The following is a 25,127-nucleotide window of genomic DNA, read 5'->3' on the forward strand; positions in this document are numbered from 1 at the left end:
TGGTCGAATGTGTCTGTAGTTTTAAAGAAGACAGGTCAATAAGCACAGCTGAGCTCCAGTTGAATCCATATGGCCTGGCGATATTGTAGGAGGTTAACTGAATGTGTAGATGGTATGTCATAATGCAGTCTATACGTTCGGTGAATGGCGGGTAGATGTGGTGCAATAGCAATAGCTGAGAAATAAACTATTCCTCAAATGGAAACAGCATCCCCCATATGTCCACTGAACCAGGTTGGAGTTAAGCACCCAAAAAACTCTAGACTCAGTGGTAAAGAAAAGTCTGAATTTTTATGTTGCTCCAAGGTGGTGATGATGTCCCGCTTGTGCATAGTGTGACTGTGCCATCAGAGCATGTTTAAATAAATAAAGACTTTTGCAATGAAGTCCAACATGTCATTTAATTGTTTAATATCAAATAAGTCAAATTTAATTGCTACAGTCTGTTTAAACACTATAGTTAAGAAAAGTGTGTACTCAAAATGAAATAAATGCCTGTTACAGGCTGCTTTGGTTGCTTTTTTAGAGAAATTTGCTAATTTATTTATGTTCATGAAATGCAGGGAATAACAACCTTGGACATCACTAACTTGCTGCTTAAGTTTAACTAGGTAGTGATTTAGTCGGCTTTTAATTGTTTGCCTGTAAAAAAATATTTGGAGCATGGATATGATGAAACATCCAATGTCTACTTGTTTTGAGTTTTTGTTATAGCATTAATTAGGGATGGGCAGAGTTGAGATTTTGATGAAAATACGTTTAAAAGGGCCCCGGTGACTAAATGAACAGGGGCAACAATTGTTGGGAATGTGATTTCACAAAAATGGGTGCATGATCTGAAACATATGGGTCCAATATTTGCAGTAATCAGTAATGCAAATGATCTGGTAGTGAACTGACAGTAGTGTTGGGAAGTTAGATTAATTAAAATGAATCAGTATGTTTGAGTCTGTTTGTCTAAATTAATTGTACTTTCGAGTCATTGAGTCATTCAATTTATTTCCCCTGACTGCAGTGCGCCTCCTACGTGATGCTTTGGTTTGGTTCTTCTGTGTTAAAAAAAGAAATAAATAAATCACTTTTGCCGAATATTGGGGAGAGCAGGGACATAACAAACGGCTTTTGTATTTGGCTTAATTCTGAAAATATAACTACAGATAGATTAATCATTTTTAATACAAACACCCTTGGCTATGATTACACCATAATTAAATTCGATGTCACATGTCACCGCGTTGCCTAAAGTTAAAGTTGAGTTAAATAAATGTAGATTCAACTCAGACTGGATAAAGATTTTTCTGTTATTTTTTGTTTGATCTTGCCATTGGCTGCTTTTATTTGTTATATTTCTAACTTGGATTGCATGCATATTTTATATTCAAATATTTCTATTTATCTTGCTTTTTTGATGTTGACATAAATAAAGACTTTTGCTGCAAAGTCCTACACATCATTTAATTCTTTATTATGAATTACAAATAAGACTAATTTCATTGCTTAGATCTGTTCGTACTGTATAATGAAGGGCAACGCCGTTTCTCAGCACAAGCAAAATAATAGAATACTATACAGGTACATTGGCTTTTGTATGAAAAAAAATTGTCCATGTGCTAATTTTATTTTTACCAAATGCGGCGAGGATGCCCTCATAACAGTGTTTAAAAAGATGATCAACATTGCCATTAACATCATTATAAACATCCCACTGACACAATTTTCCAAAAACCTAAACAGTTCTTTTGCAAAATATACCATTTCCCTTTTGCGTTTGCCTCTCTGCTGATCGCAGCAGCCATTAGTATGCCTACACTCCTCAAGTTGTTCTTTTTCAGTAAGCTTCTTTTTGCGTTTTTGTACCAGTTAAATTTGTTTGAATCTTTCAGTAGGCCACATTCAACACAATCCGTTCATTTCGGTCATTTGAGTCTTTCAGAACATTTCGTCATTTGAGTCATTAAAGTCATTCAGTACATTTCGTTCATTTGAGTTTTTCAGTACATTTAGTTCATTCGAGTCATCAGTACATTCAGTTCGTTCTTTTGTGTCTTTCGATGACATAAATAATATTTGCAATGCCTTCAGTGCAAATACTAAATGCCAGTTGCTTACATTTCGGTAACGCATTGTCTTTGGTCTTAAGTGACGAAAAACTGCTCAGAAATATGTGACCTACTGAATTTCTACATAGCATACACCATTGTTCGGCTTTTCACAGATGTTTGCGCAACATTTAGCCTGCATTTAAAAATAAAAGGTGCGCAAGTTAGGTGACGGAAGTTACGAAATTGTTTGCAACCAACAAAGGACTGATTATAGCAATATAACCTATAGGCTATTTTATTAAAAGAGCACACTATTTAGCAGTGTGGCACAATTTCTAATGAATGTGTAGCTTTATTGATACATAATCCATTGGGAAATGCCTAGTGAAAATATAGTCTTTCATTCAAGTTTTATTTAGGCTACAATATCAAAGATCTCGGTGAAGTTGTAAGCCATCGCGTTTTAATTTTACCCAGGCAAGTGCAATACGAAGATGTTTATGTGAGGGAGAGCGGTACGGATCCAGCAACAGCGTAGCTAGCTCGTTGCGGATCCGGTCACTTCACTTCATCAGCATTACCACTGGTTTCACTAGCACAGAGACCCCTTTCGTTCACAAAAAGGCAGCATAAGTTGAATATAATTAACAACATAACAACATAAGCTAAAGAAAAGAGAAGCAAATGCATCGCTCCAATTTGCAGGAACAACTCGAGTCCAGGCACCGAAACCTGGATTTGCGGTTGTTATTTTGTGTCAGGTATGTTGGATTTTTGAGTAAAATCATATCTTAATAATTTATATGCTTGGCTAGCTAACACTATCTAACCATCCCCTGTTTGTTTGTAGAACACAAGGCTCATCATCATAGATGTTTTTTTAATAAATGCTGACAAAAACTTTACAGTTACGCATAACATAAATGAAAGATGCTAAATATTTAATTGATGAGTAGTCAATACAGTAGCTACCTAACTTAAGGTATGATTTTACCCAAAACTCCAACATACCTGACACAAAATGACAACCGCAAATCCACGTTTCGGTGCCTGGATTCCAGTTGTTTCTGCGAATTGCAGTGATCCATTTGCTTCTCTTTTCTTTAGCTTTCGGCAGTCTGTAAAAAGACAGCTCCAATTTATTGTTGAATCTATTTGTACAGTCAATCGCACAACAGCTCTTTCCCATTTTTTTTTTGTGTTTTCACGGCTTTTCTGACTGCCTACACTGTAGATATTAGTTTGTTTGTGTGAGTCAATGATCACACTGACTTAGAACAAACCGCCGGTTTCTATAAAACCTGCAAGCAAAGCCGACATTGAGTGAGTAGGCTATACTTGCATGACCGAACTAGGCAGAACTAAAGCACGTTGATTGGCCTCGCCATAAACACACAAACAGGTATGGTGGCTCTTAATGAACAAACAGCACAAATGATCTACATCCCTTTCCTTTAGCTCACACCTCCTATATAAAATAAAATAGCACTTGGTAAATATCAACATTACAGAACATTTCGTTTTTACCATGTTGTTTTACGATGTTCAGTAAACAACCCAATAATGATATTCTTGGTTAAACTTAAGACTATTCAACAGCAAATCAAGGTGGATGAACATATCACTTTAATAGGTAGGCCTTATCATAAGGCATACCCGGTATATAATTAATCATGATCAATTTCCAAAGACGCGCTTTTGCCTTTCATCTTTACATTACATTACATTACAGGCATTTAGCAGACGCTCTTATCCAGAGCGACGTACAACAAGTGCATTAGTTCAAGTTGCAGAGGTGCAAAAAAAAGGTAATCTACGATCATTTTTGCACTGCAGAGAAAAGTCAGCGGGAATCAGTGGATATGCTGCTACAGTTGCCTATAAAAAAGCTAAATGTGTCTCTTAGATATTATTTTGAAATGACCTCTTATGAAAATAAAGTAGATACCCTAATTGACTTAACACTGGAAATGTATGGTAACATGGAATGTGTGGAGTTGTGAAAAATTGAGTTTGAATGTCTTTAGCCTGGGTGTATGTAAACTTTTGACCTCAACTGTAGGCTGTTATGAGATCACATTCCTATGTTCCCTCTCTGTAGAACAGTGCTCCTTGGATAAATGATATACTGATAAGCCTTTTATTCAATGCGAACAAGGGAGTGTTGGGCTACCATTGTGCTTTTCATGCGGCAAGGGCTATCTCATGACAGAAAATGACAGACACCATCTAACTAGACACCAGACTAATTGTTGTTATGACATTGCATTAATAACCTATGATTTAGACTGGTAATATTATGGGGTATAGTTTATAAAACATACCAGTGTATGAAAAAATGACACATGTGCAACCCTAGAGGCCAGCAGAATCTATCGGTATTTCTCACAATTACGTTTATGAAGAATGAAGTTCAGTCTTCTTGTGTATGTCAGACAGGACTAAATGTTTTTTGGCTTCCATCTTGCCGCCATACCCCACAGCTCAAAACTGTGGAGAACATGCCAAATTTTTGTTACGTGTATGGAGCGACAGCATAATGTAGATAAGGTGGTGCCATACTTCATCCATTTCTTGATTATGGTCTTTACTGTTTTTTTAAATTTTTTATTATCACCTCCTGAGCTGTACCTTTCACCTGTTTGAACCCAGCGATCTTTTGCCAGCTCTTGGCCACTGACATGCAATAAGCAATGCAGACACCCACTGGAAACACCTACAAGAACCACTGCTTTCATTCTGATCTAATTATAATCAGTTCAGCTAATCACACAAGGTAAATTAACTTTGTGTATGATTTTGATGGTGGTTGGTTAAAACTATGCACAACTCATTTTAAAGGGTGTGTATGTACACTTATCCAACCAATGTGTTTTAATTTTTATATATTTTCATTAAAGATGTGGAAACAGTCTTTCATTTAGGACCTCAATGCGAGATATTCTAGTAGGCTGTGCAGATTTTTTGTATCCATTAAAGTTAATTGAGGAGCCGCAGTTTGTTAGCTTGAAGTTTAGGACACTGAATTTTCATGGGGCCCAAAATCCCTGGGGGCATCCGTGGTCTATAGCGGCGGTAACCAACCTTTTCAAGCCCAAGATCACTTTTTATTCCAAAATGTAAGCCGAGATCTACCATTCCGATATCTTCCAAAAACCCCATTTATCACGAGTAAGACTGTTCATTGTCATATTTATTTTTGCAATTTCTGTTATGACAGGCTCAATGTACGTGCATACATACACACAAAGAAAGACACAGTTATGCACAGTTATCTGTTCAATGCACAATATTCATATTTACGGTAGGCCTATCTGTTCAATGCAAAATATTCATATTTACAGTATCTGTTCAATGCACAATATTCATATTTAGTTTCTCAGTTCAATGAATAATATTCATATTTACAGTATCTGTTCAATGCACAATATTTAGTTTCTCAGTTCAATGAATAATATTCACATTTACAGATGTCTTCTGTTCAATGCACAATATTTAGTTTCTCAGTTCAATGAATAATATTCACATTTACAGATATCTTCTGTTCAATGCACAAAATCCAAAAATCCAAAATCTTTTCAATGCTTAATGCTCACACCCCCACTGATCGTCATCTGATTAATCTCAAAAAAACGAAAAACCTTGTCATGTTAGTCCTGTAGTTTTATTTTTACTTTTGGAAGCCAAAATAAACATACTGACGCTGAATACTTTAATGAAGGCTTAAAACAACTCGTGAGACCACTAGAAGCACCCCGCAATACAGTTTAATGATTCGAAAAGTTGTAATTCTCTGTCAGCCCGCCTTCAATGAGACTGCTGTGAGGGCACATTATCTGCACGTCTTTTGAAATCTGGTTGATAGTTAGTGATTGCCAGTCTGAGGCAGTCACTAAGATGTGCGTCAGTCATACGAGTTCTATACTTGGATTTTATTATTTCCATTTGTGAAAAGGCCATTTCACATAAGTAAGTGGAGCCAAAGTAGGCATTTAGCTTAATTGCGCACGATACAATCAGTGGATACTTCTCTCTACTCACAAGTGACCAAAAGTCCTGGGCTGCGTTTCCGAGTTTCGATGTACCTTAACGTTTTACGAAGGTTTCTAAGGTATACCTTTCAGGTAAACTGCTTTTTTACGAGTGTTTCCCAGACTATACCTTAACAGTTGCCTTAAGGGACACTTCCAAAGGTACGTCGTAAGTTGGAGCTGGCCTTCACTGTGGTGCTGAAAAGTTTATCAATCGATGCCAAGCGAATCGATTGTCTCACTTGTAAAGCCTTATGAATGACGTTTTAATATAACTAACAAGTGTTGTCATAATCATTTTACATCAGTCTAATATTGCCAAAGAGGAAGCTATGCCTACTAAAGATAATCTGCTAATCTCTTTAAGAGTCAATTAAGACGAGACCTTGTGATAGTTTCAATAAATACGCACATATAGGCTACAAAAGATAAAATAAAAGCATCAATCGGGATATGTAAGCCATACTCTGGGACTTCGTGGAAGCCCAGAAAAAAGGATATAGGCTACATATGGGTGAATTATTTTGTTCTTATTGAAACAAAGGTCTAATGTTAAGGTCTGTTAACAGGTCTGTTTAGCTAAGTGGTCATTTTATTGTTATTTCCCGAACTTACATACAGTATGCTAATATCGATTGTGCGAGGACACTCAGTTTTAGAATCCTAGCCACGCCACTACACACCAGGCATAGGCTATTTATTACCAATATGATCGAAAAAAATACAGTTACAGTGCCTCTCTACCTGCTACTTCTAACACAACCAGACGCAGAGATGTAGGCCTAGCCTATAATTCTGAGATGCAGTAGTTTGAATTGTTCGGAGTGTGGGAATTTACAAACGCGCATATTGCTGCATATTCCTACAAACACAGAGATACGTTGCAATACAGTAGACATATTTACCAATATGATCATAAGAAAGATACTCATGAAGTTGATCCTCAGCTGGATCAGTTCGCTGTTCGAAATGACACCGCTCTTCATCAGTGTTGGCTTCAGTGTCCGGACGGACCAGACCTGATGAGTTGTTCTCGTCTTCATCATCGCTCTCCAACAAGGCATGAAGCACGTCAAGTCCAGTCATCCATGCCATTTTCCAAAATTAAACGAAATGTTTACCTCAAAAGAAGTGAATTAGGCTATGCTTTCACACTCTATCCTGCTTTTGCAGGCTTGGAATTTCTCACATGGATCTCGCATTGCCCCTCCCCTAGTCCCCTTCTATGGAGGGTAATTATAATGTCGTTAACAGATGAATGCGATTTGGGCAGACTTCCTGCTGAGCGAAATTCACATAGTAATGAGTAAGGATTAACAAAGCATACATGGTCTAATTAATCAAATTTAAAACTTCTAAAACAATTCATATTATTTGCCAATGGGCTCATTGGAAATTTGAGATTCTAAGGTTTCTGTCAATGTTTTTGTTACATCTGTATGATAACAGCTTGTGAAGTTAATCATCCAAATAGAAACGAAAGTTAATTTCATCTTGTCGAGCTCCGCCGGCGGAGCTCACGACCCCAGAGGGTTAAGGTTGGCACCGCTCGCAACTCCCGCTGTACAAACTGTTAGCTTTAAAGTTATTACTTCCTCGACCCTCATTACATTATTTTTTTTTAACCCCCACCCACAATTGCATGCAGCCATTCATAGACCTCAGCATAACAAATAACCAATTGGAAATTGTAAGATAACATATGACCTATGCGTGATTCTAATCAACGAGCCAGAGCTAGGCATTTCCATTAGGAGAAACGTGCTGCAGCTTCAGAAACGATGCCAATTCAAAAACACATACGATAATGCAAAACAAATACAACAATGGAAACGTGCTGCAAATGAAAAAACTTGCTGCAGAAAGCCAAAACAAATACATTAACAGCAAACACACTGCAAATACAGAAACAATGCAAAATCAAAAACACACAAACTCCGAAAACAAATGCAACAGAAAAATGCTGCATATCCAGTCAACACAATGGAAGTTCTCCAGAAGAAAAAAAGAAAAATTAAAGAGGCGACATAAAAAGGCACATATTCTGTTTTACATATGGCCTTAGTCTTTTACAATATTATAAAAGAGCAACAGATTTACGTAGCTAGCGTTGGCGTGCTAGAGACTTTGACTTCTACACGAGCTTGCTAGCGACAACATTGTGTGCTAGATCTTGCATTTAACTCTAGCTAACGTTATCCGTAGTGGTAGCTAACTACTTTCCGGGAGACCCAAGTGTTTTGATTGAATTTAGTTTTCTCTCCTCTACATCGTCTCCACATATGATAGGATACTTTATTGATCAGCGAGGGGCCATTTTCGGAGTTTGTGTGTTTTTGATTTTGCATCGTTGCTGTATTTGCAGCGTGTTTGCTGTTAATGTATTTGTTTTGACTTTCTGCAGCACGTTTTTTCATTTGCAGAACATTTCCGTTGTTGTATTTGTTTTGGATTTTCGTATGTATTTTTGAATTGGTATCATTTCTGAAGCTGCAGCACATTTCTCCTAATGGAAATGTTTTGGGCCGTTGTAGCACGTTTACCCTTGTCGGCCACCGTACCTGGTCTATAGATATGACAAAATCCATCCAAATTTTATGATTTTGAAGTGTATTTGTACTTATAACAATTGTACTGCAAAAAATTTACATTGGTTTCATTGGTGGTTGCCTACATGTTAATTGACCTTAAATTGTAAGCTTGAAACCATTGCTGTTATCATTCAAAGAAATTATTTTGTGTATCAGTGTAAAGAATTTTTTCAGATGACCAATGGTTTTACATGATCTGTTCACCAGGAAATTGTCAACAGGGAGTCAAACAAAGAAGTGTGGAAGACCATTCTGTCAGAGGTGCAGCTGGTACATGTCAACACCTCCGCTGTGCTGAAGGTATGTTTAACCAGATAGATTAAATGAATCAGGCAATGAAAGAAATTTCCACACTTAACAGAAACAAAGCTGCATTTCGTAGGTCAAAATCAATTGCACAATTTGTGGGTCAAAATTTGTTTAAATTTGTTTTTTTTTCATAAAGGACCATTTTGATTTCCCTTTTTTGCAATGTATTGAACAGCAATTGTACCAAAGTTGATATATCCAGTACAGTACATATATATTTGTATATGTAAACAATTTTTGTTGCTTTGGCCCTGTATTCCTACACATTGGATTGAATCCAATGGATTCACAATAAATATGCAGAATGTCATTTTTAATTTGAGGGTATTTATAGAGTAGAGTAAAGCTTTAATGTCCCCGAGGGGCAATTTGGCTTGCAAACAGCAGTCAATAATAAGTAAAAATTGAATCCATTCAATATATACATATAGACATACATACACACATAAACAGTACACAGTTAGCGCTAATGTCACTGTTGTCGTTGTCACTTGTCACCAGAACCATCAGAAGAAGCAGCAAGAAAGAAAGAAAAATGGGTGGGGTGGGTGGGGCACAGTATCACATCCACAGATAGTCACAGTCCCATTTTGTTGAAAAAGCCAATAGCTGATGGAATAAAAGACCTCATATATCTGTTAGTGTCACCATTAGGGTGGTAAAACCTCCACCTTGAGGGGAGCAAATTAAACTCACTGTATAAAGGGTGCTGGGAGTCCAATAAGATGACCTGAGCTTACTGTGTGGCTCTGACTTGGTACAGGTGGCAAAGATCATTTAAATTTACACCAGTAACTTTACGGCACACATTCACAATTTTTCCTAGCAAGTTTTTGTTTTTCACACTGAGATTACCAAACCAACAGATCATAGCGAATGTTAAAACTGACTCAATACACGAAGTATAGAACACTTTCAGCAGAGACTTGTCAACATTAAAACTTCTGAGCTTCCTTAAGAAAAATAGTCTTTGGTTTGCCTTTTTACAAATAAAATCAGTGTTGGCATCAAAGGTAAGGATGGTTCCCAAGTATTTGTACTGCTGGACTACAGTCACAGGCTCCCCTATAATGATGGCAGGAGCAAGAGAAGTAGAAGTAGGTCCCCTGTGAAAGTCAATGAACATCTCTTTGGTGTTAGAAACATTCAGTTGTAGGAAAGATTGTTCACACCAAATTGACAGATTCTCCTACCACTGGTCCATGACTCTGTTCCTCATCGTGCAAAAGGCTGACTATTACAGTATCATCCGCAAACTTAAGCACATACCTGTCTTTATAATAAGTCTGGCAGTCAGTTGTATACAAGACAAATAAAAGTGGGGAAAGAAAGAAGCCCTGAGGAGACCCTGTAGAAGTTGAGTGTGCTAGACAGAGAACCATTCACTCGAACTCTCTGTTCTCTGTTTGTCAAAAAATCTATTAACCAACAAACAATATTAAAATCTAAATAAAAATAAAAGCTGAAGAGAAATCAATGAAGAGCAGTCTTGCATTTTTTTGTTCCCTTCCAGATGCCTCAAAACAAGATTTAACAGGGTTGCAGTAGCATCTTCAACCCCTCTCCTTGCCTTATAAGCAAACTGGAGGGGGTCTAGTCTGTCCTGAGTCATGTCTAAAATCTTGTTTTTAACAATTCGTTCAAAAGTTTTCATTTTAAGGGAAGCCATGGGGCGATAATCATTTAATGTCTTTGGTGATGTGACTTTGGCCACATGAACCACAGTAGATTCCTACCCTCTGCTGTCCCAATGAGGACTGAAACATATATGTAAAAATTACACTTTGTTGTTTAGCACAGCTTTTCAGGAGTTTACACCCAACGCAGTCAGGACCAGGACTTTTCCTCTGCTTGATAAGGCTGAAAGATTTATATACTGTGGCTTCAACAATCTGTATCATACAGCCCTCTACCCTGTCTTGGAACTCAGAGAGTTCATTATTAAAATCCTGCACATCAAACCTTAGATAAATCTTATTTAACTATTCTGCCAATTCACTGACAGACATATCAAAGCCCTTCACATGTCTCTTTTTATTCCGCATTCCAACCATAGATTTAATGCCTTTCCAGGCTGCACATGAGTTACCATTTCTCAATTCACCCTCCACTTTATCTTTATACTTAAGTTTAGCTAGTTTTATCTCCCTCTTAACACACTTTTGGACCTTTTTTTTTTAGTGCTGTCCCCCTGATAAAAGGTTAGTTTCTTCTGATTTAATAGTTGTTTGAGAGATTTACTAATCCAAGGCTTATTATTGGAAAATATTGTACATGATTTGTGAGGAATGACCATATTTTCACAGAATGTAATGTAAAATGATACTGTGCCAGTAAGTTCGTCCAGATCTGCACAGGATTTCCCAGTTTGTACATTCAAAACAACGATTTAGTTCCTGAATAGAGTCCTCAGACCACACCATGACGTCCTTGCGCTCCGTTTTTTCCCTCTTCAGAGTCGGCTGGTAGACCAGAACTAAATGAACAGAATTGTGGTCAGAGGTGCCTAGAGGAGCTTTGCAATAAAATTTGTAGGCTCCCCTGATGGTCCCATAACAAAGGTCCAGCACCTTACCATGTCTCGTAGGACAGGTAACGTACTGAAAAAAAGGGACTTAGCCATAGAGCAGTGATTAAAATACCCTATAATACCCCATAATAAAGTTAGGTGCAAGTTAGGTTGCTTTGCAAATGCTGCATCACTTTAATAATGACTGATGTTGAATTGTCCACGTTTGCTTTGGGGTGGATATAAACAACTGTCATAAATAGTTGCGTAAATTCTCTTGGGCGCAGAGAAACAGTTAGTAACTCAATGTCGAGGCTGCACGCAGTTTCACGAACAACCACAGTCTTACACCAGCGGGTGTTACACACGCCTCCCCTCTGTACTTTACCAGTCTTATGAGGGTCCCGATCAAATCTCAAGGGCTGCCTTCGATTTCAAGATCGGAGGTGGAGTCCTGTTCTTTGAGCCAGGTTTCAGTGAGAGCGAAGATGCAGGCGTTTCTGTACTCCGACTGCTGTCAATTCATCCATTTTATTCCTTAACGACTGCACATTAGCGAGCATAATACAGGGCTCCAGACTAACTTTTTACATTGGTTGCACTGGTGCGCCTAACTTTTTCATTTAGGTGCACCAGTACATAATTTAGGTGCACCCAAAATTTTTCACCGTGCCTTTTGGCGCCGCAATAATACATTTTAAGCGTTACCTTTTTTGTCAGTTCCAATACACATTGGTAATTTCTTAACACATTATGTGAATGATAGTAAACAGGAATAAAGGTGCAGATAAATGTTTTTTCTTTATTTAAATCACAGCACAAACAAGAAATCACAATAACCTCAATTGTTTAAAAAATAAACTTAAAAAGTACTGATATTTAAAGTTCTTGACAAACTCAAATAAAATTAAAGCCGCAAGCGGCATTGGGAGGGGTCCAAGCATTGGCACCATCACGCCCCCTATGGAGCGATTTTAAAATGGCTTTGTCCTCATGATCATATGCCTTCACCCAACATATCTACTGAATATCATGATGATCGTATAAAATATTGATGACTTATGGCCAATTTTGTGCTAAGAGACGCTGTTGGATGACTTAGTTACGTCGTCATGGATATGTCCTGGCCGCTTCCCGTCAAGGCCTTTACTATGTCGTAACACTTAGATGGCATGTCGTAACACTTAGATGATCCGGCGTGTATGCACAGCTGCAGTGTTTCTGCGCCGCAACTAAAAAAGGCGTCACACTAGTATTGTCACGATACCAAAATTTTGACTTTGATACTGATACCAGGTTTACTATTACAATACTCAATACTGAAATAATACTTGAAACTTAAACGATGCTAATTCGATACTCGGTACCTAACGATACTGAAATTACCTTAATAGATCAGAAACGTAATGTCCACCAGGGTTGACCTCATTTTCGAATTCATGGTTTATTAACAACCTTTAAGTTGAAGCCTCTTCAACATATTAATATGCATAGGCCTATAGTGTTACAACACTGAACAAGAGAGAAATATGTTAAAGATATTTCAAAAATTAAACAGTTGTAAACTAAATAATCTTTAAAACAGGTCTTTCACCTTTAAATAGATTTAAAAACAGCATATTTTAATAACAATACAGCATCTATCTATAATAAAATATTTCCAAATTGGAACACCTATTGCTACTAAAGTGAACTGAGTCAAAGCTTGCGCTGTATCAAGGAGCTGAGTGCACAAGCGCAAGTCACCTCACTTGGCAAACTTAGTTGCTACTGCCTTCTAGCAAAGATTCTGACAAATTACACTTTTCATCCTCTCAATAAGTAATGCGGGAGACAATTTTCCCTGGCTTTTACATTTGACTCAAAACTACCGAACGTCGGAATATTTTAATACTGAACCGTTTCTTTTTTTTTTTTAAGTACCGAGAAAGTGCTGAAGTTTTGGTATACCGTGCAACACTACGTCAGACACATATTCCAATCCATTGCTCAGCTTAGCAGAGAATGCTCATTTCAGAGCGCCACAGAGACAGATAGAATAATAACACATAAATTCACATTTCAAATAATAAATACGACATTTAGAAAAAACGAAACAAAAGACGAGATATCAAGTCGCGACCTACGCGCAGAGCAGCCTACCGTTTTATTTATTTAGACATTGGCAGTTAAGAAAGAAAAAATTTGGTTACGCTGACCTATAAAACGCTATTCCAAAAGCAAAATCAGACATGTTATACATCGTTAGAAAGCTTATACTCTCACCTACTGAATAAATGGATTGTCAATCAAGCCAAATTGTACTAAAAAGGGCAACAACGCCGTAAGCAACAGGTGTGGCATTACGCACAGCTTTTTTTGAAGGTAGCCACAAATGGGCGTCTATTTCACAGACGGATTGTCCAAGACAATATATGCTCACTCAGTCGCAAAAGGGACAGCTCTACGCGTAGAACCAATGGTAAGATTGTATATTTATTCAATGTGTAGTCCCAGATATTGACTGTAGAATTACATGGTATAATGTAAAAAAAACTTTGTCTCGTTTATTTTGTTATTCAGTGAGCAGCGTTTTCACTGCTGTATTGGCATATTTTAGGGCTAATGTCGGGTTTATCTTGTTGCTACGGAACGTTACATTACATTACAGGCATTTGGCAGACGCTCTTATCCAGAGCGACGTACAACAAGGTGTATAATCATAATCAGGAACAAGTGTGTGGAAAACCTTAGAGAGAAGTACCGTTCCAAGTGCAGGGAACAACTGCATAGTTCAATTTGGACCCTGTAGGTTAAACTGATTAACACTAACATAAACACGAACAGCAACAACGCAGTCTATGCAAACATACAAGCAATAGTTAAGACGAGTTAAGACTAAGTCACCTACGAAACGACTACCTAGTTACAACCCTAAGATTACAGTCAATTTAGAGATTAAATTGAGAATACGATTTCTCTCAGCATAATGACTGATTTAAAGACTAAACGAACTCACCCGATATTGTCTTCAAATGGACCGTATTATTTATTTAGACATTGGCAGACTACAGCATAAATTGCGTCTTTTGTTTATATTCAATATTAGTAATTGCAGCGAGAAACTGCAGCTGTAGGTCGTTATGTTATGGTAGCAACGGAACGAAGTGGACTATATAAGTATTAGGCTACAGTCATTGTTTCATTATACCAGCGAGTTTTCGCGCGTTTGCACAGAAACTCAGAACCTATCAATAAAATGGTTTAGCTATTTCTCAGCATAATGACAGATTCAAAGACTAAACGAACTCACCCGATACTGTCTTCAAATGGATGCAGGCTCAAGAAAAGTAATTATTCATCCTCTCAAAAAGCTTTTACTAACACACTCTTGGTAGCCTAGCATGCACTCTGGCAGGCACTGTCTTCCAGCGACGCTCAGACCCTCCCCTCACTGATGAAAACTAGACCCTACGGTGTCGGATTACTTGCGTCGCCATGGATGTCGCTTGCCGTAAAGAAGTTTACTAGATGACGTAACCGTTTAGATTTGGAGCTCCAGCTTTTCCGCACCCCACCTAATAAAAACGGCCAAATGGCGGGCAAACCATATGGCGGACATAGGTGGTCCCAATAGTAAAGTTGTAGAGCACTTTCAGATGCATCGGTCGATGAAGTTTTGTGTTGATCGGACTTACAGTGTGGCAGTTATGGCCTTTAAAAGTACGACCCTTTGTTATAGCGCCACCATCTGGTCGACATCGGTGATTTTTCGTGCCTGAGTAGTGGAGGGCCATAGGAACCCACCTACCAAATTTGGTTAGTCTACACCTTATGGTTGCTGAGCCTCAGACATTTTAGCGGAGAAAGTTTCCACGCCCCAAGGAAAAAGTTAAAATGGCGGCCAAACAATATGGCGGACATAGGTGGTGCCAATGGCAAAGTTGTAGAGCACGTTCAGATGCATAGGTTGATGAAGTTTTGTGTTGATCTAACTTATGGTGTGGGAGTTATGGCCTTTTACGCAAAACCCTTTGTTATAGCACCACCATCTGGCCGACATAGGTGATTTTTAGTGCCTGAGTAGTGGGGGGCCATAGGAACCCACCTGCCAAATTTGGTTGCTCTAGGACATATGGTTGCTGAGCCTCAGACACTTTTAGCGGAGAAAAATAATAAGAATAATAATAATCCTAACAAATACAATAGGGTTCCACCAGCTTCGCTGCTTGGACCCCTAATAATAATAATAATAATAATCCAAACAGATACAATAGGGTTCCACCAGCTTCGCTGCTTGGACCCCTAAGAATCAAACAAAAGTGTACGTTGCTCCCGGAGGAGTACAGGGCACGGTTTCACACATACATGCCTTATTTTTTTCCCCACCCGCATTCAGCGAAGAAGAATATCAGGGTCAGAGCCAGAGTAGGGGTGGGTCTTTGCAGAATGCGGGTGGGAAAAAAAAACACTACACACATACACACACTGTACTACAACGGAGTATTAGAGATTTAGAGAATAAGGTTGTAATATTACGAGAATAATGTCGTAATTGAGAAATAAGTCATAATATTACAAGAATAAAGTCGCAATTTAATGAGAATAAAGTCATAATATTTAAAGAAAAAAGTCGAAATATTACGAGAATAAAGTCGTAAAATTTCGAGAAAAAAACTATTTTTAGGAAAATATATTACCTGCAACCAACAGAATGGGCGAGAGGACAGTCTAATGGCAGCCTGAGCCTGCAATTTCCTCCAAGTCCGTGTGGTTCTTTCTTCGGAATAGGCACAGTTTTTTGCACAATCTTTTCAATGTCCTGATACTTATGATAAGCCAAAAGGTTAAGTATTTCGTTATTTGTGAAACCTATACTAAAGTATAACTTCACAAGATGCTCCACCTTCCTCATTTTTAGGCGGCAGGCTGCTCTTCTGATATTTCCCCTCTAAAATTACACCTTTATTCTCGTAATATTATGACTTTTTTCTCGTAAAATTCCAACTTTATTCTCATAATATTATGACTTTTTTCTCGTAAAATTACAACTTTATTCTCGTAATATTACGACCTTTTTCTCGAAATATCAGAATTTTCCTCTGTGGCCATAATACTCTGTCGTAACACACAGAGACAGACCTGCTAAATGTCAGGCGCACCGGTGCGGCCAATGAAAATGTTTAGTCGCTCTCTGGAGCCTTGATAATAGGCAGGGGTATACGGCGCAGCTGTTGTCTCTGCAGTCTCTGGTGCACTCCTCCCTTCCTTCCCCGCTTCCTCACCTGAACAGTCCTGATTCTAGGGTACATTCCACGGCCTTCCTTCAGAATCACCGGCGGTATAATAATGCCTGGATCCATAGCCGCGATTCCAGAATTACGGCACTGATTGAGAAAATCTTGGCTGTATTTGAGTCTGTGCTGCAGGCCAAACACGGTCGTAAAAAAGACCAATATCACAAGAAAAAAGGTTGCAACATCCATGATAGTAAATGACAATGTGACAGACAGCAGGACGAACAAATCCCCGTTCTCCAGACAGGGAACTAAAACAACCATACTGAGAACAACAGATAAAACATTAAAACATTAAAACAAAGGAGACTGCTGCTGCAGGTCGCCACAGGTGCAGCGCCCCAGAATATTATTCCTACGCCCTATTGGGTGAATCATGTTGGAATTACAGACATTTCTACACATAGTTCCCCCATTTGAGGTGACCAGAAGTATCTGGACAATTGGCTGCTCAACTTGGCTGTATGTCAGTCCATCAACAGTGCATTCACAAGAAAGCTGTCAGGTCTAGAGGTGATTTGAGGTATGGCATTTACATTTAGTGACTTGGTGTTGTCTCGCAATGTTAAGTGTCAAAGCCAGTAAAGTAGGCTATTATGAGGCTGAATTAGAATATGTCAATCAAAGACATAGCCAAAACATTTGTTGTGTCAAAATCAACTGTTTGGTACATTGTTATGAAGCAGTAATGTACTGGTGAGCTCAACAATAGCAAACAACCTGGTACTCTCTACAGGATTGTCGGACAAGTAAGGATTAATTAAAAATGTTTATTTTCTGAATCCAGCAGTTCCTAAAGTCAATGTTCTTGTTAAAATGTTCAGCACTCTGAATACTGAACCAAGTGATATTGCATGCTAGAACCCCTCACTTAACCTACATGTAAAATATATTTTATTAGGTTTAATTTAATAATTATGTTTAAAATTAGAATTATCAATTAAATCCCCAGATTTTTTGATAGGTCTGAGAGAAACGGATGGGCCAGACCTTGCCAAAGTATCACCCACTTCCAGTATGAGCGCCACAAGGAAACCAGCTAAAAACACACAACCTAGGAACCACCACCAAAATAAAAAGAGGAAAACTCTTCTTCTTCCAGGCTCCGAAACCAAACACAACACAAACAGCTTTCTCCTGTGGCCATCTTAAATACCTTACCCAGCATGGCTTGAGGATGTTTGCCCTGATTGGGTGATGCCGGGTTAAGGTTTAGAAGAAAAAGGAAGGGGGGTCAGACTAATTTATGGCAAGGACTGGCCTACCAAGGACTGGTTTCCTTGTGGCGCTTATACTGGAAGTGGGTGATACTTTGGCAAGGTCTGGCCCATCCGTTTCTCTCTCTCTCTCTCTCTCTCTCTCTCTCTCTCTCTTATCCATCTCTATAATTGACTACTTCTAATTGAATTCAATTATTTAATCTGAAAACCTGATATACAGCTTGTTTTGACTTGTTGGTTGATTCCACCAGTTTTCTGTAGACTGACCTATCAAAGAATTCGGTGATTTAATTGATATTTCTAATTTTAAACATAATTATTAAATTAAATCTAATAAAATATATTTTACATGTAGGTTAAGCGAGGGGTTCTAGCATGCAATATCAACTTGTAACTATGTGACTTCATAACTTGGCCGACCAATGGTGTAACTTCATCACTCAGTCGGTCAGTCACAGACTGCTGTTGCGGTCCAGCCAAAAACAGAAACGCATTGTTTTAGTTTCATTAGTAGATGATTAGGGCTGTCAAAAAATATTTGAAGTTCGAAAACTATTCGAAAATCTTTTTTTTTTAAGTTCGAACCTAAATTTGAGCATTCGAATATTAGTTTTGGATCCCGCGATTTTGATTCCGCATTTTGCAATTAACATAAATATACAGGCTTTAATTTCATGCAGCGAATGATGTTCATGCACGCAAAGTTCATTTCCTGTGCTAACGTTACTGGTCAGCTAACAATTTAGGCTAAATAATGTTCCCATGGCAGGCTATGTTTTCTTTCTGTTCTGAAGATTTTGATGAAATTGGATGCTGAAAGAAGTTAAACAAACTAAACCGAGTAAGTAATTTATGTTGTTTTAGGCTACAGGTATTAGCCTATTATCCTATAAACAATCAAAAGTGTTTTTTGCACTACTTGACCAAAAGTGTCAAGTAGTGCAAAAGGTTCTTTGGCATTATTGTCCATGTTATTATCTATGTGGATGTTAAAATCCCTGGTTATGATAAAAATGGTAAATGGTAAAAGGACTGCATTTATATAGCGCTTTTATCCAAATCACTTTACAATTGATGCCTCTCATTCACCAGAGCATTTAGGGGTTAGGTGTCTTGCTCAGGGACACTTCGACATGCCCAGGGCGGGGATCGAACCGGCAACCCTCCGACTACCAGACAACTGCTCTTACCTCCTGAGCTATGTCACCCCAAAAAGTTGTAATCAATTGAGATAACTGACAGTAGTTAAGCAAAGTCATCAATAAAATTTGTATAGTATCTTGGAGGTCTGTAAATCGTTAAAAATAAAATTTTGGGAGCACCCTTCAATATGAAACAGAGATATTCAAAAGAAATAAAATTACCAAGTGTAATCTCTTTGCACTGGAATGCATCTTTAAATAAAGCAGCTACTCTTCCTCTTTTCTTACCAGTTCGAAATGTATTCATAAAACTGAAATTTACTGGGGCTGACTCATTGAGAACAGTAGCACTGCTGCCTTCTACTAACCATGTCTCAGTAAGAAACAGAAAATCTAAATAGTAGGATGTTATAATGTCATTCACTAAGAATGATTTGTTAGCTAGAGATCTGATATTAAGTAGAGCTAGCTTTGTAGAGATAATAGGAGCCCCTAAGTCAGTCTGAGGTTGTCGTGATACAGGTAACAGATTAGACCGATTTACCTCATAAGCTAAGTGCACTCGATTCCTTCTACTTCTAATCAACACAGGAATAAAGAACATTACAGGCATACTGGGTCCCAGCTTGTTCTCAGAACAGCTGTCAGTAACATCTTTATTATAGCAGGGACCCTGAACACATCATGAAGTGCTATCAGTGTTTTGTACTCTGCTGCTGCTATCAGTAGCACTCACTGAACATTCTGTGCTCTGTGCTGCCAGAGGAGATAAAGGACAAGGCTGCTGGTGACAGTGTTGAATTGGCCTAAGGGATCTTTTAAGATGCTGATGGATAGAGTGGAACAGCTGCATATAAAGATGGAGCTCCTTCAGCCCTCTGTCAGAGACCACAGGAACCTGGGACCTCTGGAAAGCTCTACATCATCATATGGAAACAGTGAACCGGACAGGGGTAGGAGACCAACACGCCAACCACCACCTCAGGGTATGAGGACACGGTCACCCAGCCTGAGCCAGTCATCAAAGATCACCTGTTTCCGGTGTAGCGAAGAGGGACATGTCCAGAGGCAGTGTTCTAGGTCGTCTAGCCCTACCGTTTTCCATAGGGATATTTTTACGGGAAGTGGAAGTAAGCCAGGGCCAGTCGGGGAACATGGTGGGAAGGAAGATCGAGCCCCTCCCCCTCAGCTTGGACGTACCACCAAAAGAGGTCCCAGCCTACAAATTGAAATGACAGTGAATGGCCTGCCCATCCAAGCAGTGGTAGACACTGGCGCTGAAGCCACAGTGATATCAGAGGAGGTCTACAACATGCTCCCAGTAAAAGGACAGAAGCCTCTCAGCCAGACCTCCCTCCGGAATGCTGGGGTAGGAAAAAGAATGGCTGCCATGGGTGGACTGGAAGTAACTCTCCAAATTGGGAGCCAGACGTTCATCAAGGAGGTATATGTTTGTCAGATACATGACTCCTTTCTCCTGGGCCTTGATGTAATGAAAGATGCTGATATCTACGTTGGTGGCAAGGTGTTTATTGGCGATGAACCGGTGCCCGCTCGGATTGTTGGAGGTGACGGACCAGACTACTCAGTGTCACGTGCACTTTTGGAGGGAGACACAACATTACCACCAGAGAGTGAGTGCCTTGTGTCGGGAAAAGTCGAGCAACCAAAGCCTGGAGTTCCTACCATATTGGAGCCATTGAACATAACTGAAGTCGTCTCTTCGGGCAGTGTTGCCATACACATGGACCCCTGAGTTCCTGTCAAGGTTTTGTAACTTCTCCAGTACCAAAGCTGCCCTACCAAGAGGAGTCTGTCTTGGCATTCTGATTGAAACCTTCCCTGATGACCCACCACTTGTGTCTGACTCAGTGAGCGAACAAATACAAAGTAATTCAGAGGAGGAAAGCAGCGAGGCGGCCAAGCCACAGATCGGGAGAGTAGCTGTAAGCTCAACAGACCTACCAGAACACCTGCAAGCCTTGTTCACAGCATCAAGCGAAGCTCTCAGTGTAGATCAGCAGAAGCGACTGATTGAGCTCTTCCTAAGGTATGAGTCTCTCCTTGCAACTAATGACACTGACTTTGGCCACCTGTCTGTTTTCACCCACAAAATCGACACTGGGGCTGCTAGGCCAGTGCGTCAACCAGTGAGGAGGATGCCTCTTGTGTTCCAGGGAGAGGAAGAACAGCACCTTGACACAATGCTGGAGGCAGGAGTGGTCACTCCGTCCACCTCTGAATGGGCATCACCAGTGGTCATTGGCCGCAAAAAAGATGGTACCGTCCGTTGGTGTGTGGACTACCGGCGCCTGAACAGCATTACGGTCAAGGATACTTACTCACTCCCTAAAATCAGTGAGTGCCTTGATGTCCTTGGTGAGGCCACTGTATTCTCCACCCTGGATCTCCAGGGTGGTTAATGGCAGATTGCTGTGGGCCAAAAACATTGTGACAAGACAGCATTTATTACCAGGTATGGCCTCTATGAATACACACGGATGCCATTTGGCCTCTGTAATGCGCCCAGCACATTCCAGAGAGCCATGGAACTGGTTCTCCATGGACTACAGTGGAAGACACTGCTCATTTACCTCAACAATGTTATCATCCTGGGAAGAGGAGTTGAGGAAAGCCTGCAGCGCCTTACTGATGTCTTTGAATGCTTCCACAGCTATGGTCACTCAAACTAAAACCCAAGAAGTGCCAGTTGTTGAAAGATGAAGTCCTATTCTTTGGGCATGTTGTTAGCGGGGAAGGGATAAGTCCCAGTCCGGTCCTGGTCAAGGATGTGCAGGACTGGCAGCCTCCCATGACTACTCAGGAGCTGCAAGCCTTTCTAGGGCTATGCAATTATTATCGCAGGTTTGTTCCTGCATTTGCAGAGCTTGCTAGCCCTCTAACTGCTCTCCTGAAGAAATCAAGCAAGTTCCAGTGGGGAGAGTCGCAGCAGCAAGCTTTTGTGCAACTCAAAGACAAACTGACTACTGCCCCAATCCGGGGGTACCCAGCATCCATGGGGAAGTATATCCTGTATACGCTACTACAATGGGGGGAGGAGAGAGTTACCTCGTATGCCAGCAGTCATCTCACGCCTGCACAGCAGAGGTACTGTGTAACCAGACATGAGCTGCTTGCCATCGTGAGATACACTAGGCAGTTTCGCCACTATCTCCTCGACCAAAAGTTTCTTCTTCGCACAGACCACTGCAGTTTGACATGGCTTTTTCGGTTCAAGCATCCAGAAGGCTAACTAGTTTACTGGCTAGAAGAGCTTAGTCAGTACGACTTTGAGATTGAACACCTCTGTGAACTGGCTGCAGCCTCTGAACTGGGAACAGCTGGCGAGAACACAGAAGGATGATCCAGTACTCTCTATATTGCATGACTGGAAGGAAGCAGGAATCCTTCCAACCAGAGAGCAAGTAGTAATGGAAGGCCCAGCTGTAAGGAAATATTGGCTGTGCTGGCCCCAGATCGAACTACGCCAGGGGCTTCTGTACTACCGATGGGAGAGAGCAGACAGGCACAACCCATCCTTGCTATTGCTGGTTCCTACTTCATTGCAAGCTGAATTGTTGCAGGCCTGCCACAATCCTCCACAGTCCGGGCATATGAGGGAAGGGAAGACCCTTCAACACCTCCGCCATAGTTATCATTGGTATGGCATGGGCGAAGACGTTCCCCTATACATGCAAAGATGTCAGCAAAGCAGAGATCAGAAGTCCAGCAGTCCCACACGTAAATCCAGGCTGCAAACGTACCAAGCTGGATCACCTTTGGACCGGTTGCACCTTGGTGTATTGGGCCCATTTCCCACTTCGTCCTCTGGGAACAAGTACATCTTGGTCATCATGGATCAGTTTACGAGGTGGGTCGATGCATTCCCTATTCCAGACCAAGGAGCGGAAACAATGGTTAAAACACTGGTGTATGACTTCATCTCACATTTTGGAGCCCCACTAGAGTTGCATATAGTCCAGGGCCGTAATTTTGAAAGTGCACTGTTCAAGAACGTCTGCCAGCTCTTGTAGATCTCCAAGACCAGGACCACACCTTATCATCCTGCTTCAAACGGACAGGCGGAACGATTTAACCGTACGCTCCTCCAGATGATCCGTTGTTATGTGGACCAGAGTCAGAGGGACTGGGACAAGCACCTGCCCCTGTTGACATCTGCATACAGCAGTGCACAGCATTCCATCACTGGTTTTACACCAAACATGCTCATGCTGGGAAGGGAGGTCCACCAGTCACAGGACATCTGGTTGGGAGTAGGAGAACAGAAGCATGGTGAAATGGACGCTCCTGACTATCTACATAAGCTGGAGGAAGGTCTTGTGGAAGTGCATCGGATTGCTCGACAGCATCTCCGCACAGCTCAACACCAACAGTAGAGGACACATGACTTACGAGCACAAGAGCAGGACTACAGTGCTGGAGACTTGGTCTATATACGAGACAGCATGAAAAAGAAGGGATTCAGTCCCAAATTACAAGCTCCTTGGAAGCGCCCATGTATAGTCACAGCTCGCTGTGGCCCTGTGATATACGAGATCCTCACTCATTGAAAGAAGAAGATAATGTATCACAATCAGCTGAAACTTTATAAACGTGATGTGATTCCTAAGTGGGTGAGACGTCAGAGGCACAGGGTTCTCCAACAATGACAGGACCCAGTCGTACCACTCGAGCACCTCCCTGAACCACCACAGTCAGCGCCTGCTGACCACAGCAGTGAGAATGGGTTGGATGATCTGGAGTTAGAACCTCCTATGCAGCAACAGAGAAAAGGAATGCAGCACTCCAACGTAGGCAGTCACGCCAGAGAGAGGCGAAGACCTCTGAGTCTGGGGAAGGCTCAAACCAAAAGATTGCCCTGAAGAAAATCCTCAAAGGACGAGAGATTCGGACCCCTGTTTGATACAGGGACAGTTAACCTGAATGTAATGATGACTGAATGCTAGAAGCAATAGGCAATTGACTAAGACAAGGGAAAACATTCTAGTTATCTTGCATATAAGGACTGTTAACCCTCTGGGGTCGAGAGCTCCGCCGGCGGAGCTCGACAAGATGAAATTAACTTTCGTTTCTATTTGGATGATTAACTTCACGTGCTGTTATCATACAGATGCAACAAAAACATTGACAGAAACCTTAGAATCGCGACTTTCCAATGCGCCCATTGGCAAATAATATGAATCGTTTTAAATGTTCTAAATTTGATTAATTAGATCATGTATGCTTCGTTAAACTTTACTCATTACTATGTGAATTTCGCTCAGCAGAAAGTCCGCCCAAATCGCATTCACATGTTAACAACATTATAATTACTCTCCATAGAAGGAGACTAAAGGAGGGGCGATGCGAGATCCATGTGAGAAATGCCAAGTCTGCGAAAGCGGGATAGAATGTCAAAGTGTCGCCTAATTAACTTCTTTTGAGGTGAACATTTCGTTTAATTTTGGAAAATGGTCCGTCCGGAAGCCGACACTGATGAAGAGCGGTGTCATTTCGAACAGCAAACTGATCCAGCTGAGGATCAACTTCATGCGTAAGTATATTTCTTATGATCATATTGGTAAATATGTGTACTGTATTGCAACGTATCTGTGTGTTTGTAGGAATATCCAGCAATATGCACGTTTGTAAATTCCCACACTACGAACGATTCGAACTATTGCATCTCAAAATTATAAGCTAGGCTCTCTGCGTCTGGTTGTGTTAGAAGTATCAGGTAGACTGTATGTTTTTCGATCATATTGGTAATAAATAGCCCATGCCTGGCGTGTAGTGGCGTGGTTAGGATTGTAAAACTGATGTCCTCGCACAATCGATATTAGCATACTGTAAGTAAATTCGGGAAATAGCAATATAATAACCACTTAGCTAAACAGACCTAGCCTACTTCAGATTGAGGCATTGTTATTGATGAGTTGCGTGTAGTTGAGCTGGAATGTCAATGTTTATTTAGTTTAGCTAATGTTGTTTCGTTGATAGCTTGCAT

General features: G+C 40.2%; 1 protein-coding gene across 3 annotated transcripts in view; it reads left to right on the plus strand.

Moving 5' to 3' along the window:
- pomt1 (protein-O-mannosyltransferase 1) overlaps positions 1-25,127 on the plus strand; it is a 241,570-nt gene that overhangs the window by 131,941 nt on the left and 84,502 nt on the right. For all 3 annotated transcript variants that reach the window (XM_035436345.1, XM_035436348.1, XM_035436346.1), the window contains one exon: positions 8,872-8,964. In XM_035436345.1, the coding sequence (XP_035292236.1) occupies positions 8,872-8,964 (93 nt within the window). The remainder of the gene's footprint in view (positions 1-8,871; positions 8,965-25,127) is intronic.

This window comes from Anguilla anguilla, chromosome 10 (assembly GCF_013347855.1).
Source record: "Anguilla anguilla isolate fAngAng1 chromosome 10, fAngAng1.pri, whole genome shotgun sequence".
Lineage (NCBI taxonomy): Eukaryota > Metazoa > Chordata > Actinopteri > Anguilliformes > Anguillidae > Anguilla > Anguilla anguilla.